The 14,984-nt window shown below is 46.2% G+C and overlaps 1 protein-coding gene across 1 annotated transcript in view; it reads left to right on the top strand.

Annotated features, from left to right (window-relative positions):
* MDGA2 (MAM domain containing glycosylphosphatidylinositol anchor 2) overlaps window positions 1-14,984 on the top strand; it is a 286,373-nt gene that overhangs the window by 201,859 nt on the left and 69,530 nt on the right. Inside the window, exon 7 of the mRNA XM_065839695.2 lies at window positions 12,395-12,724. Within this exon, the coding sequence (XP_065695767.1) occupies window positions 12,395-12,724 (330 nt within the window). The remainder of the gene's footprint in view (window positions 1-12,394; window positions 12,725-14,984) is intronic.

Below are 14,984 nucleotides of genomic sequence, written 5' to 3' on the forward strand. Positions count from 1 at the left end.
GTGCACTATCCAGTTTACAGCCCTGAGAACGAATGTGTGAGAAAGTTGAGCTTCAGAGTTTAATAAGTCCATTTATCTTTATTATGTGCAAGAGCAGTCTCGGGCATACGGGCTCTCTCCCAGGCTGGGCTGTATCACGGATGAGTTCATAAAACGCTTCCATATAAAAATATAGATGGTTTATTGATTCTTCTGCCCTTTCATTAGGACTTTCCAGAATTTTTTGTGTACAGGAATGTGATTTTTTTCAAATAGGTTTTTTGCTCCATGAAACACCCCGTGGTGCCTGTTTGACAGCACGTACCACATGGATATCTCAGAAGGGATTTCAGGAGATGGTTTGCGTTCCATCTGGATCCTTCTGACCCCGGCAGAAGGTGCTTTGACCTTGAGATGTGTTTTAAGGAGCACACTTGTATCGCATCAGGCAATGGGAATGAGGTTGGTTGGTCTCTGCCCGGTCCGACAAATCATTTTGGAAAGTTTTGTACGACCCTGATTAATTTTTGAGGCATTCAGCTGTGGAATAGAAACCAAGTGTTGAAGGGAAATGCATCCCGTGTTGGAACAAATCCAGGCGCTAATGAAATCCTGATTGGGTGAAGCTCCGGGGCCACACAAGAAGCAGGAGATGGGGAAAATTTGGTGTGGAAACCTTGGAAACACGGGGGATTTGCTGGTTTGCTCTGGCTTTTGGCAGAAAGGCAAGTACTGAATTTAATTTGTGGGCAAAGAGAAGAGTGAAGATTTACAATATATTACTTTTGGGCATCCAGGAAAACGCAGCAAGGCTTGTTTTTTTGATAGCTTTGGCACAAGAATTAAACTTGATAAAGGCCTTGGCCCTGGAAAACACCCAGCTGCACTGTTCAGAGGATTTATAATTTGTTTGGCAAGTGCACAGCCCACTGGGGAGCATGTCAGCTTCCCCAGATTGGGAGTTTGTAGGCATTTTGTAGCATAGGAAAATTTTGGGGTTCTTTTCTCTTCTTTTCTGTTTGGGAGTTTCAGAAAGTACTGAATGCCAGCTGTCAATTTGTCACCCCTTCTTATTCATCAGCCTTTGTTCCTTTTTCTTTTTGCTGTTTCACCCTCGTGTACCCACATTGATGTGTTTGAATCCTTACTTGCATCTGCTTGACCTCCGAGATGAGCGCAGCTGGGGCTGGGCTGTGCTGTAGGACCCAAAGCAGCTTGATACTGGTGTGACAGCACTGGGACGACTCCGGGTTTGCACAAGGAGGCAACCACAGGTTGGGCAACGTCTCCATCACGGAACTTTCCAGGCCTTGGACAACCTGGGCTGAGCTCAGCTCAGGCCCTGCTTTGAGCAGGAGGTCGCTCTGGAAATGTCCTGAGTTCCATTCCCACCTCAATATTTCGAATACCCACCTGAATTTCTCTTCTCTTGTCTTCTTTTTGTCTTCTTTTTGTCTTCCTCTTCTCTTGTCTTCTCTTCCTCTTGTCCTCCTCTTGTCCTCCTCCTCTCCTCTTCTTCTTCTCCTCTTCTTCTTCTCCTCTTCTTCTTCTCCTCTTCTTCTTCTCCTCTTCTTCTTCTCCTCTTCTTCTTCTCCTCTTCTTCTTCTCCTCTTCTTCTTCTCCTCTTCTTCTTCTCCTCTTCTTCTCCTCTTCTTCTTCTACTCTTCTCCTCCTCTTCTCTTCCTCTTCTCCTCCTCCTCTTCTTCTCCCCTTCCTCTCCTCTTCTTCTCCCCTTCTTCTCCTCTTGTTTTTCTCTTCTTTTTCTCTTCTCTTGTCTTTCCGTCATCTTTTCCTCTTCCTCCTCTTCCTCCTCTTGCATATCTACTTCTGAAGCAGTTAAAAGCAAAACCATGCTGTGTTTCACCTACTTTCATCTCAGCTTCATCTATTTAATGCATCCTGCACCGAGTGACTTGTAAACTGAAATCTTCATTACAAAGAAATACACCCATCCCCTCAAAAGCAAAGCAGTTAAAGAACTAGAAGCTAATTAACTAGAGCACAGGTGAAAACAGACACCTGCCACATGGCATCTCCGGAATAATAAATCATTTTCTTTTAAAAATTAGCAGCATTTATAAAAATAGAGACAAAACTTGAAATCTCTCCACAGTATTTGCATTTAAATTGAAAATGTGAATGCATCTGGTCTTGTAAACGCCAAATAATTACTTGATATTAAAAAAAGGTTGGAGATACGCTAGTAGAAGATGCTTGACAACTTAATTGTTCCGATAGCGACTGACGGTTCAGGTTTTAAAAAAACTTTAAACTAAAACCATGTTGACAGAAGCAAAATGAACTGTTGGTGAAATGCTGAGAATATGTGTCTTTTTTTTAGCAGGTCTGGTTTTGGATAGAAAGGTGATTATAGGGAACACTCAGGCAGCAGAATTTCATCACCGTTATCCTGCAGTGGACCAAGCGGTCACGGGGCTATAGAGATGAGCCATGAAGTGAGATTTCCCTGCTAGAGGAGAAATAAAACCACAGTATGATGCTGCCCTTGGCAGACCCGGTGGTCCCCATCAGCCAAGAATTAATCTGAATAGCACAGAACAACATAGATGCAACTGCTGTGTAGGCAAGCTGGCAGGACTTTGAGGATTTAATTCCAGAAGTGCTATGGGCATTTCAGATGTTGAGGGCTCTGTCCCATCCACTTTCTTCTCAGCCAGTTTGGTTTTCATAAGAGAAAAAGGTGAAGCCCAAGGCTGGACACAGGGTGGTTGCTCTGGGAGTTTCTAGGTCCTATGAGCTGGCTGGAAGGCAAAGCACGTATTGGCGGATTTCCACAATTTTGGTTTTCTGGTGAGCTTATTGCTTTGTTTGGTTTCAAGAATAACCAGGGAGGGTGAGTGTTCTTACCGAAAGACAGGGAAACGTGCCCTGGGTTGGTCTGTATGGTGGATCTGCAAACCCTGCAGGCCGTAGCTACTGTGACTTACTATTTGAGAACCAGTTTGAACACCGCAGGGTGGCTTCTTGAGACCTGTGGAGCAGGATGGGTCTCAAGGTTCTTCAGGGATGAAGAGCACAAGCTGGATGCAGAAAGGTGTCTGTTGCCTCGCAGTCATTCTTTGATCGAAAAATGCCACAAACGCTGTGATGGTAGTAGCTGTGTGTTAGAATAGCACAAAAAAATCAAAGGTGAGAAGTGGAAGAAGGAGACAGAAGGACTTTGAGAAACCTCGGGGTACCCAGAGGGAAGAGCTCAGGCTCCCGAGACTGCCGGTGTACCCGAAGTGCTCAGTACACGGTGACAATGAGGACAAGCAGATGGAACTGTCAACCGCGGCTTTTCTCCTTATCTGTTATTTTAATTAGTGACCAGCAGATGTATGAGCATTTAACCATGTATTTTAGCCTTTTTGGAATATATCTTCTTTAAGCAACTCTGTATTTGGACTTTTTATCCAACCATTTGACAACTGCATCCCATCCGTAAAGCCTCCTCCTCTTTATTGTCCACGAGTCACCCCCAGCTCCAAATCGAACCCAGCACCACATCCTGAGATCCAGTCTCACTAAAGTGAAGCTTTGCACCCCTGGCATGTCCAGGCTGGATCTCAGGTACATTTGGACATGAAACCCAGATGCGGCCGTGATGTTCACAACAGAACGGCATGCCCTCAAAACATCCGTTTGTATCTCCCATCTCCCGCTTGTTATTGACATTTTCCATACGTGGTTCCGTGTCCATAACGATACTGAATGTGATGGATGATAACCATTTATCACAAAAGAAACAGAAGTTCTATCTGTGTCCAGAATTGATGTGCAGACTGTAGAGATGTCCCAATCCAGATAAACTTTCATCATGGAGAACTGGTATCTGCAAACTTTGTTATGTGGAGTATGGTTTTGCTCTTCTCTTTTAGAATTGGGCCAGAAGACTGTAACACTGAATTATTTTATTTTCGTTATTTCCCTTGTTGGTTGGCAAAAGCAAACTTGAGTTTTCAGTGTTCCTCATAGACAAAATAATGTCAGAACGTGTGGATGAAGTTTAACAGATCACACTGTGGTATTCACCAGTTAGGAAGATATTTTGGACAATCTTTAACTTGTCTCTCCTCAGCTTAGCTGTTTAATAATATACTTTAAGGCAATATCCTGTAGAATATTAAAGACAATGCAGCTTTGTTGCTCATGGCCAAAATAAACAGAGACTTAGTGTTTCTTTGGAGTTTATGGTGGGAACTTTGTTTTGCTGCTGTTGATTTGATAGAGGTGGACGTGTCAATGGAGAAAGAAACATCAGAGAGGGATTTCCATGAGTCTTTCTTCAGTGGGGGTGACTTTAATTTAGTAGAGAACCATTTATGCTGGGCTTGGGCATAAAAATGAAGGAACCAGACAATATGGACCACACTGCAGCTTCCAGGATTCCTTTGTTTCATGCATTCTGCATATTAGTCCAAGTTTGTGATTGCTTTGCAATTAGTTCCATGTATTGTAATGCAGCAAAGCTCGGGTCACGGAGATGACGTATCAGAGTAACGGCAGAAGTTGAAATGTGGCTTTCTCTCTGCTGTTTTACGTTTGAAACAGATTATTTTAGGGGAACGTAAATAATTCAGAATTCCTGTACTAAAACACAACTCGATACACTTCTATACGTTTTTGTGCCTTTAATGGCAGTGAATTAAGTAATTTTGTTTTTTCCTTATTTCTCAATGATGAGATAGTTACAATTTAGTAAAGATCATGTGTTCTCATAGAATCCACCAAAGCACACCCAGGTGCTTGCACCACATACATTAAGCACGTCCATTCTGTATGTCGCACTTGTGTGTTTAACCGGCTGCTGTATTTCTCTATATTACAAATCTGGTTCCTCAAACCCAGCAGGGGTGAGCGGTGTCTGAGACAACCAAAATCCCCAGATTACTCCTTGAGGGGAAGGAAGCTGAGTTTTTATTCCCCTCCACAAACCCGGGACGCAGCGAAGGCCGCAAGTCCAAGCACCAGCGGTGGCTCCTCAGGATGTCCCGGCATGTTGGGAAAAAGGTTCAGCTTTGTGAATACATTTTAGAGGTCTTTTAGCGACTATCTGAAATCTTTGTTGTAAGGCTGCGAATGTCGTGAATTGCGGTGGTGTGAAAGCAGCATTGCTTTCCCGTCCGGAAGGCTGGGGAGATGGGGGACCTGGCGATAAGGGTTGACTTTCTTTCCGCGCCGCCTGCCGTATATCTCTCTCTGAAGGACCAATGAATCACCCCGGTAATCATCTTTAGGGACAAAGATCACAGCAGTAACGTGGAGAGTGGCTTCTCAGTCTTTCAAAGCCAGCAGCCGATGTCTGGATTAACAGACTGCGGTTTCTAGGGAATGAAGATGGGTTTCGCAGCTCGCTTTGCAAGCAAACCATTCCCGCGGTGCTTTTTCTGTCTCTTTATCCTTTGATGTGAAACAGAAATCAAGGCAAAGGGCTTAATGCAAAGCACACAGAAACCGTGGAAGGACCGTCATTTACTCTGGCGAACTTTAGATCAGATCGTTGGTCTCTTCCTTGCTGTTTCTTGGCCTTAAAAATAAAGTCTGGAAACTTTCCAATTAGCACAAATTCTTTTTCATGCGTGTGAGAAGGAAACATTAGAGGTGAATAACATCTGAGCACTAGGAGGGGGTCGCTGCCTTGTCTGACCCAGGGGATGTGGCTTAAACACAGAACCCCAATAGTTTTGGAGGTGAGCTGGATGTGGAGCTGAAGCTGTTGACACTTACTTGATAAGATACCAGTTCTGGGTGCCCAGAAACAATTGGTGTGCTGGAGGCTGAGCCCACCAAACCCCCAAATGTACTCATGGTACTGTGAGGGAAAAAGTTAATGAAATATAACAAGGGCAAGTGTAGAGTCTTGTATCTGGGTAGGAACAACCCCAGGTTCCAGTGTAAGTTGGGGAACGACCTGTTGGAGAGCAGTGTAGGGGAAAGGGACCTGGGGGTCCTGGGGACAGCAGAGTGACCATGAGCCAGCACTGGGCCCTTGTGGCCAAGGTGATTTTAGTGACATTTGGAGCCCTGAGGTGATTCTGCTGCCACCATTTTGAGGCAGCTTGGGGGTCACTCCCTTGTTCTCCTGCCCCTCTGCTCTGCCCTGGGGAGACCACCCCTGGAATCTTGTGTCCAGTTGTGGCCCCTCAGTTCCAGAAGGACAGGGAACTGCTGGAGAGAGTCCAGTGCAGCCACCAAGATGCTGAAGGGAGTGGAGCATCTCCCGTGTGAGGAAAGGCTGAGGGAGCTGGGGCTCTGGAGCTGGAGAAGAGGAGACTGAGGGGGGACTCATTCCTGGGGATCAATATGGAAAGGGGCAGTGTCAGGAGGATGGAGCCAGGCTCTTCTGGGTGACAACCAGTGACAGGACAAGGGGTAATGGGTGCAAACTGGAACACAGGAGGTTCCACTTAAATTTGAGAAGAAACTTGTTTGGGATGAGGGTGTCAGAGCCTGGCCCAGGCTGCCCAGGGAGGTTGTGGAGTCTCCTTCTGTGCAGCCATTCAAACCCGCCTGGACACCTTCCTGTGGAACCTCAGCTGGGTGTTCCTGCTCCATGGGGGATTGCCCTGGATGAGCTTCCCAGGGCCCTTCAACCCCTGGCATTCAGGATTCTGTGAGACAAGTGCTGGTCTTTCCATCTGCTTGGCTGGTTGTCAGATGACATTCTCATTCACTGGGAACAGGTTAAAACAAAATTGCTTGCAACAATGAAAATTAGTAGAAGCCACTTGTGGCAAGGGAGTGGAGGTCAAACCTCATGTGGCATCCAGCGGCTCAGTGAAGGCTGAAATCAGTAGTGTGCACAGTTCTCCTACTGAACATTGCTGTTGCCGCGGGCTGCGCGCAGATGCAAACATCAGCAAAGACGATGCTGAGCGTTCCCCGGTGTCCTGAGCCAGCTCAGGAACCAGCCAGTGGCCAACAGTTGTTATGTCAAAGCCCGCAACTAGTGCAGCAGCTAATGGATTCTCTTGTGGCGTTTGATGCCATTCAGATGTCACAAAATGTGCATTGGTGAGATATGAACGTTTTGATGTGTTAAAGGAGCATTTTGGGTCGATCAGGTGGGTGTGGGAAGATAACGACTTAACCTGATGAATGCAAATAGACCTTGGTTGAGATACTGAAATGCATTTTGTTACTTTGAGCTGTAATTAATGAGGAGGGCAAAGACAGTTTTGTGAGGAGTTTGAGGATGAAAACTGTTTCATCTTTCTTTATTTGATCACATCATAGTTCTTTGGGGCCTCTTTGGAGTAAGACTGGCACTTTCCTGGATCTCAGAGTGCAGTTACAGCCCTATTTTCACATTTGCTGCTATTTTGTAGCTTTATGTGTTGATGATGTTCTGAAAGCTCTGCTGGGATGCAGCTTTGTTAGCACGTCTGCAGCAGCATCTCCCACGTTTTGCTGGTTAACCCTGTGTCTCTTTTATTTACTGTATCTAACCCCATGGAAACCTTCCAATGTAACCAGTAGTACAGTGAGAAAACGGAGTCAGAATCCATTGCATGTTTCAATATATTTGACATGCCTGGAATTTATGATCCAAGAACCTACACGTGAGGATAATCCAAACCACTGTTTCAGGGGGCTTGACCATGCGTGCAAACCCATGTGCAGAATACACGCAGAAATCACTTTTCCGTTACCTGGTGGATTTGTACCAGGCTCAACTCAGGTGTTCCCAAGAGGTCACTACATGACACGAGGTGTAAATTGGATGGATCTGAAGTCTTTTTGAAGACCAAATCCAACACATGTGAATCTAAGAGTACAAGCAGCAGCTTTGTGTTCCCAAGCCTGCTGGAGGCGCAGTCTCTCTGGAGAGGTCTACTGACCCCACGTCGTTTGGCCAAGGGCAACTCTCTTAGTTCTGGGCCTGAGACTGGCTTAATAGGGCCCTCCTTTGCTGTAATAACCTTTCTTTCAAAGACCTGAGCAGGGTCATCCCAGCCCCACCTGCCTCTGCCACCTCTAAACTCTGACTTAGAGTCCTCGTCTCCATCGCAGCATACCTGAGCGTGGTTTGTCTGCTCAGAATGGTTTTGGATGTGCTAGGTCAGGAAGTTTCCACTACATGAAGTGATTTGGAGTCTCATCATATGGAGTGGGAGATCCAGCTTCAATCACCAATTCCTACAAAGAGCTCTAGTTCCTACGATGCTGTAGCACCATAGGTGGGGAGTTTGCACCATAGGTGCTACTGCCATTTTGAATGAGGAGAAACGTCTTTGCTGGGAGGTGCCAGAGCCTGGCCCAGGCTGCCCAGAGCGGGTGTGGGGTCTCCTTCTCTGAGACATTCAAACCCGCCTGGACCCACCTGTGTGATCTGCTCTGGGACCCTGTGTGAGCAGGGGGGTTGGACTGGGGGATCTACAGAGGTCCCTTCAACCTCAACCATCCTGTGATTTTCAGGATTTAGGAAGGGAGGTTTATTCTTTCCTAGGGATGGCAGCAGTACAGTATCCTGTGGTGCTTCAGTTCCTTGCAAACGAATGGTGGAGCAAGCCCAGTGAGAGACACTCTCATTTTTGAGCTGCTTCTCGTCCAAAGATTGAGCCACTCAACATGATCGCTCTTGGGACAGTTCTGGCCGTAGTCCGGTGTCAGAGAGAGGTGGCCCCGTGCTGCTCCCCTTGCCCTCCAGCTCCACATGCCTGCAGCTATCACGTGTTTTTTGGCACCTGCGGTTGGTTTCTTGGGGACATCTTCCAGGTACGGATGGCGATTTTCATGTGCTTTGGTACACAGCTACATCATAGAGATCGCTGTGTTTATTCTGCTGCCAAGTGAGATTAGGGATTTACAGACATGGGTTGTTTAATGATCGTACTTAACTCTGAAAAATACCCTATTTCAGAGTCTAATTTTCTGCGGAATTTGTTGGTGACAGAAGAAGATGCTGATAGCTGTGCAGTTTGCGGTGTCTTGGTGAATGGGGTGGTTATAAAAGCAGTACCTTGACTTTCAGTTGTAGGTTGTAGTTACACAGTGGTTGGATTGTTTGCTGTGGGGATTTTGTGGCTGTTAATGATGCATATAGTGTGTTTGTTCATGTGAGCCGTCAGGTGATGACGTAGCCCTGGTCATAGCTAAGGATGGATCAAAGTTATTGTGATTTTTCTATTAGACCTTGTTTTTCCTTTCTAGGAATGAGAAACTGCTGAAACATTCTCTATGAGCACTCAAAGGAGAAAAATTCAGAAATCAAAATAACTTATTGAGGTTACTGGCAACTAATTCTGGTAGAAATGTGCTGCTCATACCTATCATGACTTATCTTTTTCTTTTTGCCTGTCTGAAAACAGTTAGCATAATAGATTTGCTCATTTTTGTGTATGTAAACAGTGCTTGTTCTTCCATTTTCAAACAAAGAAGTTGGGCTCGTGTTTCGGAATGACTTGCTGTGGCATTTCCAGCTGTCGTATAATGTATGTTCATTCTCTCGAATCCAACTGCGTGTTAATTCTGCTTCCTGGGGAACCGGCTGCAGCTCCTGAAAGGGAACGAGAGATGCTCAGTGAAGACTAGTGATAAAACTCACAAAACTTTCCTATATCAAAGAAATAATAGTTAAATCTTAAAAACACATCAACCACTTGGATTCGCGAATACACAACTGAATAGCAGAGCAAATACAACATTTTTTTTTCATTTTCTGATTAAAAGCACTGGCTTCTGCAATGGAAGAAGTTTCTCACACCACGTGTGGTGGGCTGTACACAAGTAGCCAGATTTTCTGCTACTTTTCCCGCGTTGAAAACAAACCCCTCCTAATTATTAATTAAATGTTAATCCTTTGCTAAGTTGTGGAAGTGCTAATTCAGCGTGGGATTTGCAAGCTCCAAAGAGTTGTTTTGTTCAAGGAGCTACCGAGCTGACAAAATTAAGTCTAAATTAGCATTTTCATGACCCGTAGACATGCAGGGAGCTGGCACATTGCACTCTTTTGGCCTCCTTGGTGCTCGTACATCCATTTCCGTTTGACGTTGTTACACTTTCTGTATGCGGCAAGTGCAAAGTGCACATTACCCAAAGCACTGGATCCAGGGAAACTCCCAGCTTATAGCCCTTGCCATGTGTAACAATATCACAGTTGGTTGGCTGTAAGTGTATGAATATCTGAGGGCAGAATGGGATAGAGTGGGAGAGGAAAACACTTGCATTCAACCTGGGTATTCGCTTGTAACATTTCTAACCCGTGTTTTCATTGTGCGACTTTCCAGTTGAAGGTGGCATTTATAAACATACATACATACTTATGCATGAATATATAGGGGGAGAGAGATCTTGGGATTGTATAAGTAGCATTTTATATTCAGTACATCAAAATACATGGGTATTTGAAAGACTTAATGGCTGAGTCTGAAGCACTCTTCCAAAAATAAGTATCATACTAACACTGCTTTAGAGCAATCACTTTATTGATGTAAATGGTGATAGTTTCTGGATAGTTTTGTGCTTGTTTAAAGAGTGACAAGGAAAAAACAGATAAGTGAGCTGCAGGAATATTTTGCTCCTGTGCAGGTGGATGTGGGAATGCTGGTACGAGATGCTGATCTCGCCAGCAAGATGGTAGGGAACAGTGTAGAGATCCTTGGGGTATCCTGTGCCTCTCTAAGTGATGATGATCTTCTCTCAGTCGTGTGTTCAACCTTCAGCCTCAGGTTCCTCCTGCAAGTATGAGATGGGTTTTCCTCATCTGACAAGATTCAGCTAGGGAAGTGCAACCAAGGTGCTCATGATGGGCTCTCCTTTGGGGTCACATCTCATAGAATCATCAAAGCATTTTGGCTGCAAAAGACCTTCAATGTCATCGAGTCCAACAGTGAACCTAACACTGTCAAGTCCACCTCTAGACCATGTTCCTAAGAACTTCAGCTCTATATCTGTCCAACCCTCCAGGGATGGTGACTCCAGCACTGCCCTGGGCAGCCTGTTCCAATGCCCCACAGCCCTTGGGGGAAGAAATTGTTCCCCACATCCAACCTCAACCTCCCCTGGTGCAACTTGAGGCCGTTTCCTCTGCTCCTGGCGCTTGTTCCTGGGGAGCAGAGCCCGACCCCCCTGGCTCCAAGCTCCTTTCAGGCAGTTCAGAGATCAGAAGGTCTCCCCTCAGCTCCTGTTCTCCAGCTGAACCCCCCAGGTCCCTCAGCCGCTCCCATCACACTTGTGCTCCAGCCCCTCACCAGCTCCGTTCCCTTCTCTCAACTCGCTCCAGTTCAGAAGATCATCCTTCTACTGTTGACCATTCTAAGACCTAAAGAGGTATTTTCAGCCCCATTACTTTTTGGCACTGGCAATAGTTTCCCCACCCGAAGAAGACCGTGCAGATGCTTTGCTGTTTGGGGGTTAAGACTGCCAGCCTCCAGGCAACTATGGGGATGGGGAGCCCTCCCGGCTGCCCTGGGTAAAGAACCAAGTGTATAAACCATCACAGTCTGTAACCTCAGGCGTGTGCTTACCTCTTCTTGCTTAACCGTCTGGCACAAAGCTATTTTGCATGGCCATGATTGTTTCCAGATGGATTGGAGATGACACTACTGGTTGTGTCACTGATGTTAGATAGATATCTCTTATTTTCTCTCAGTGCTCTGATAGCATGGGGGTGAGGAAGGGCTTGTAAATACCTCCAGAGACAGATAACACTGAAAGTTCATGAATTATTTTGGTTACTCTCCAGTTTTCAGCAGCTCAGCCTCATTTAGGCTATATGACTTCTTGTTTTTACTTTCGGAAATGACAGTGCTTTAGCAATGTACACTCTGTGATGATATTTGATTAAGATTTGACCCTACAAAAAGTTAACCGTGGGGTAAATGTGTGTGTTGGAAGCTTCAGAGACTTCCTGAGCATCATAGAAGCACAGAATAGTTTGGGTTGGAAGGGATCTTCAAAGCCCATCCAGTGCCACCCCTGCCACGAGCAGGGACATCTTCACCAGCTCAGGTTGAGGAGGTTGAGGTGGGGTTGAAGTTGGTTCAAGGAGGTTGAAGATGTTGAGGTTGAGTGGGGGAGGTTGAGTTGAAGAGGTTGAGGTTGGGTTTGAAGAATCTTGGAAGGGTTTGTGTTGAAGGGACCTCCCCAGCTCCCCCAGTGCCCCCCCTGCCATGAGCAGGGACATCTTCACCAGCTCAGGTTGCTCAGAGCCCCGTCCAGCCTGGCCTGGGATGTCTCCAGGGATGGTTCAGCCACCACCTCTCTGCCCAACCTGGGCCAGGCTCTCACCACCCTCAGGGACAACAATTCCTTATATCTAGTCTGAATCTACCCTCCTTTAGTTTAAAACAAATTACCCCTTGTTCTGTCACTACAGGTCCTATTATCATCAGACGTAAAGTGAAGCATAAGCCTGAATATGCAAGATTTGTAGTTCATGATAGTATTTCTTTTCTCTTGCATGTTTCAGCCTTAAAAAAAGGACGTTTTTGGATCACCCCTGACCCATATCACAAAGATGACAACATCCAGATTGGGCGAGAGGTGAAAATCTCCTGCCAGGTAGAAGCCATCCCTTCCGAAGAGCTCACGTTCAGCTGGTTTAAAAACGGGCGTCCCTTGCGAAGCTCTGAGAGGATGGTGATCACACAGACTGACCCCGATGTTTCACCTGGCACCACAAACCTGGACATCATCGACTTGAAATTCACTGACTTTGGGACATACACCTGCGTGGCGTCTCTGAAGGGAGGTGGCATATCAGATATCAGCATTGACGTCAACATCTCCAGCAGTACAGGTAAGGAGGCTTTCTTTAATACCAGTTTTAGTGCGATATAGGGAAGCTATGACTTTACTCTTGGAAAAAAGGTGCATAGGCAGAGCACTTCTCACCACAGGGACCTCCAAGCAGACCCAGATCAGACATCCAACCAAGACTGGAAAAACTGACATTTTAGACCATCTTCTGAGAACACAAAAGGATGCAGGGGAGCAGAGGTCAGTCATCATCACTTTGGTCCCTGAGAAAGTCAGGGGGCATGTTCTAGAAGCCATGTCAAGCCATGTGAAGGACCAGAAGGTGAATGGAAGCAGCCATCATGGGTCACTAGAGGCAAATTGTGCCTGACCCAGTCTGGTTTCTTGCTGTGATAAACAGACTGGTTTTAAGGGCAAGGAGAGAGAAAGGAAAGCTGTTTGTCTTGACTTTAGCAAAGCCTTCAACACAGTCTTTTCTAATACGGTTTGGACTGGGCAATGAGGTGTGTTTGGAAAATGAGGCGCAGAGCTGTGTTTACTGATGGAGTCAGATTATATGTGTGTATAAATGAACACGCAGTCAGCATTAATGCCGTTCACCTTTGCCGTGTCCCTCTCTGTAACGTAATGCATAGATGCATAAACCTTGAGAGACAGGAGGAGACCACTGATTTTGTTTAGTTAGTTATTACATATGAGGAGCTTGGGGAGGTGGTTGTGGGGCCGTTGCCTTGCAGTGGTCCAGGCTGGGGCTGCTCAAGGGGCAGCGAGTAGATGTGAGCAGCAGCATGGTGACCAATGGCTACCGTGTCCAGTTTTGGACCCCTGATGCTGGAGAGGCTTCAACAAACTGGGGCAAGCCCAGCAGAGGCCATGAAGATGGTGACGAGTGGCTTGTCCATCTTGGAGACAGCCCTGGAGCACCAGCAGCAACCGTCCCTTGCCTGTAAGGGATGTATCAAGAGGATGGAGCTGAGCTCTTCGCAGCAGTGTGTATGGGGAAGGTGAGAGCAAATGGACATGAGTTGAGATGAGAAGTTCAGAGTGGATGTAAGGAGCAACTTCTTCCCCATGAGGATGTCCAAACGGGAAACATGGTGGAATCTCCATCCTGAGAGGTTCTAGAGACCTTATAAAGCCCTGAGCAGCCTGGTCTGACCTCGCATCTGACCATGCTTTGAGCTGGGGTTGGACTAGAGACCTCCTGAGCTCCCTTCGCACCTCAGTTATCACATGAAGGCTCTAGGGACAGAAACACCAACAGATTCATGAAGAAGGGAACAGCCTGTCTCTTGGCCTAATGAAACATGCTCTTCAAGCTTATTAATGCACATCTTACTAAAAGGCAAAGAACTGAGAGCATTATTTTAGGGTAAGAGCCGAGTTTGCCATGATGGATGGCAGTTCCATGCAAACGTCGCTACCTGCTTGCCAGGGTGAGGTGGACAGTGATGTTTGTGCAGTCGTGCGTTGCCAATCTGGCGGACAGTAACCGCTGTATTATCTGTACTTGCTGGGGAATCATTTGGGAAATTGATGGGGTTTATTGGAAGCATCCATTAGATGGCGGTACCTATAAGCTCGTCACAATTCCTACAGGCAGTGATGAATTATGTCAGCTCTGAAATTCACTGTCCCGTAACGCTCAAGCAAATCAGAAAGGGGGAAGAAAAAGAAGCATTTAGCATCAGTCTTATTTAGCATCTTAAAAGCAACTCTGCCTATTTGCATGACTTCATTACCCGATTAAGTAGAAGCTGAAATAGTTTCAGTGCGATCTTGAAGGTCATCGCTGATTCATCAAGATTCATTACTGCTGTGTAATTATGAGCATGAGGCCTTGGCACAACCACGTTTTCCAAATGCCAGGACTTGCAGGGGTGTGTTAGTGTCACACTGTACGTGTGTTTGCTGGTTTGGGGGAGAATTCTCTCTCTCTGACGTGCATGATGTTCCTCCTGGGGTCAACGAGTGAGGGGCTGTGTCACCCCGTGGAGAGGGAGGGGGACAGTTGAGTCCCCTCTGTCCCTCCAGCACATGGGAAGGGGATGCATGGCAGTGCAAGGGATGCAGCAGCCTCTCAGCATCCTCAGCATTGCACTTGTTTAGCAGGAACATTTTTTCCCTTGACATTTTGTACTTTCAGCCAGAATGGCACAGATTTACATCTTGAGTATCTTACATAAATGGACCTAAAGTAATCCCCTAGCAGCCTCCCCCCCACCACTTCATAAAGTAGGTCACTGAGTAGTGGAAACGAAGCCTCAAATGTTGAATCTTTGCCCTATAAAAGCCCTGTC

The sequence above is a fragment of the Patagioenas fasciata genome, chromosome 5 (assembly GCF_037038585.1).
Source record: "Patagioenas fasciata isolate bPatFas1 chromosome 5, bPatFas1.hap1, whole genome shotgun sequence".
Classification (NCBI taxonomy): domain Eukaryota; kingdom Metazoa; phylum Chordata; class Aves; order Columbiformes; family Columbidae; genus Patagioenas; species Patagioenas fasciata.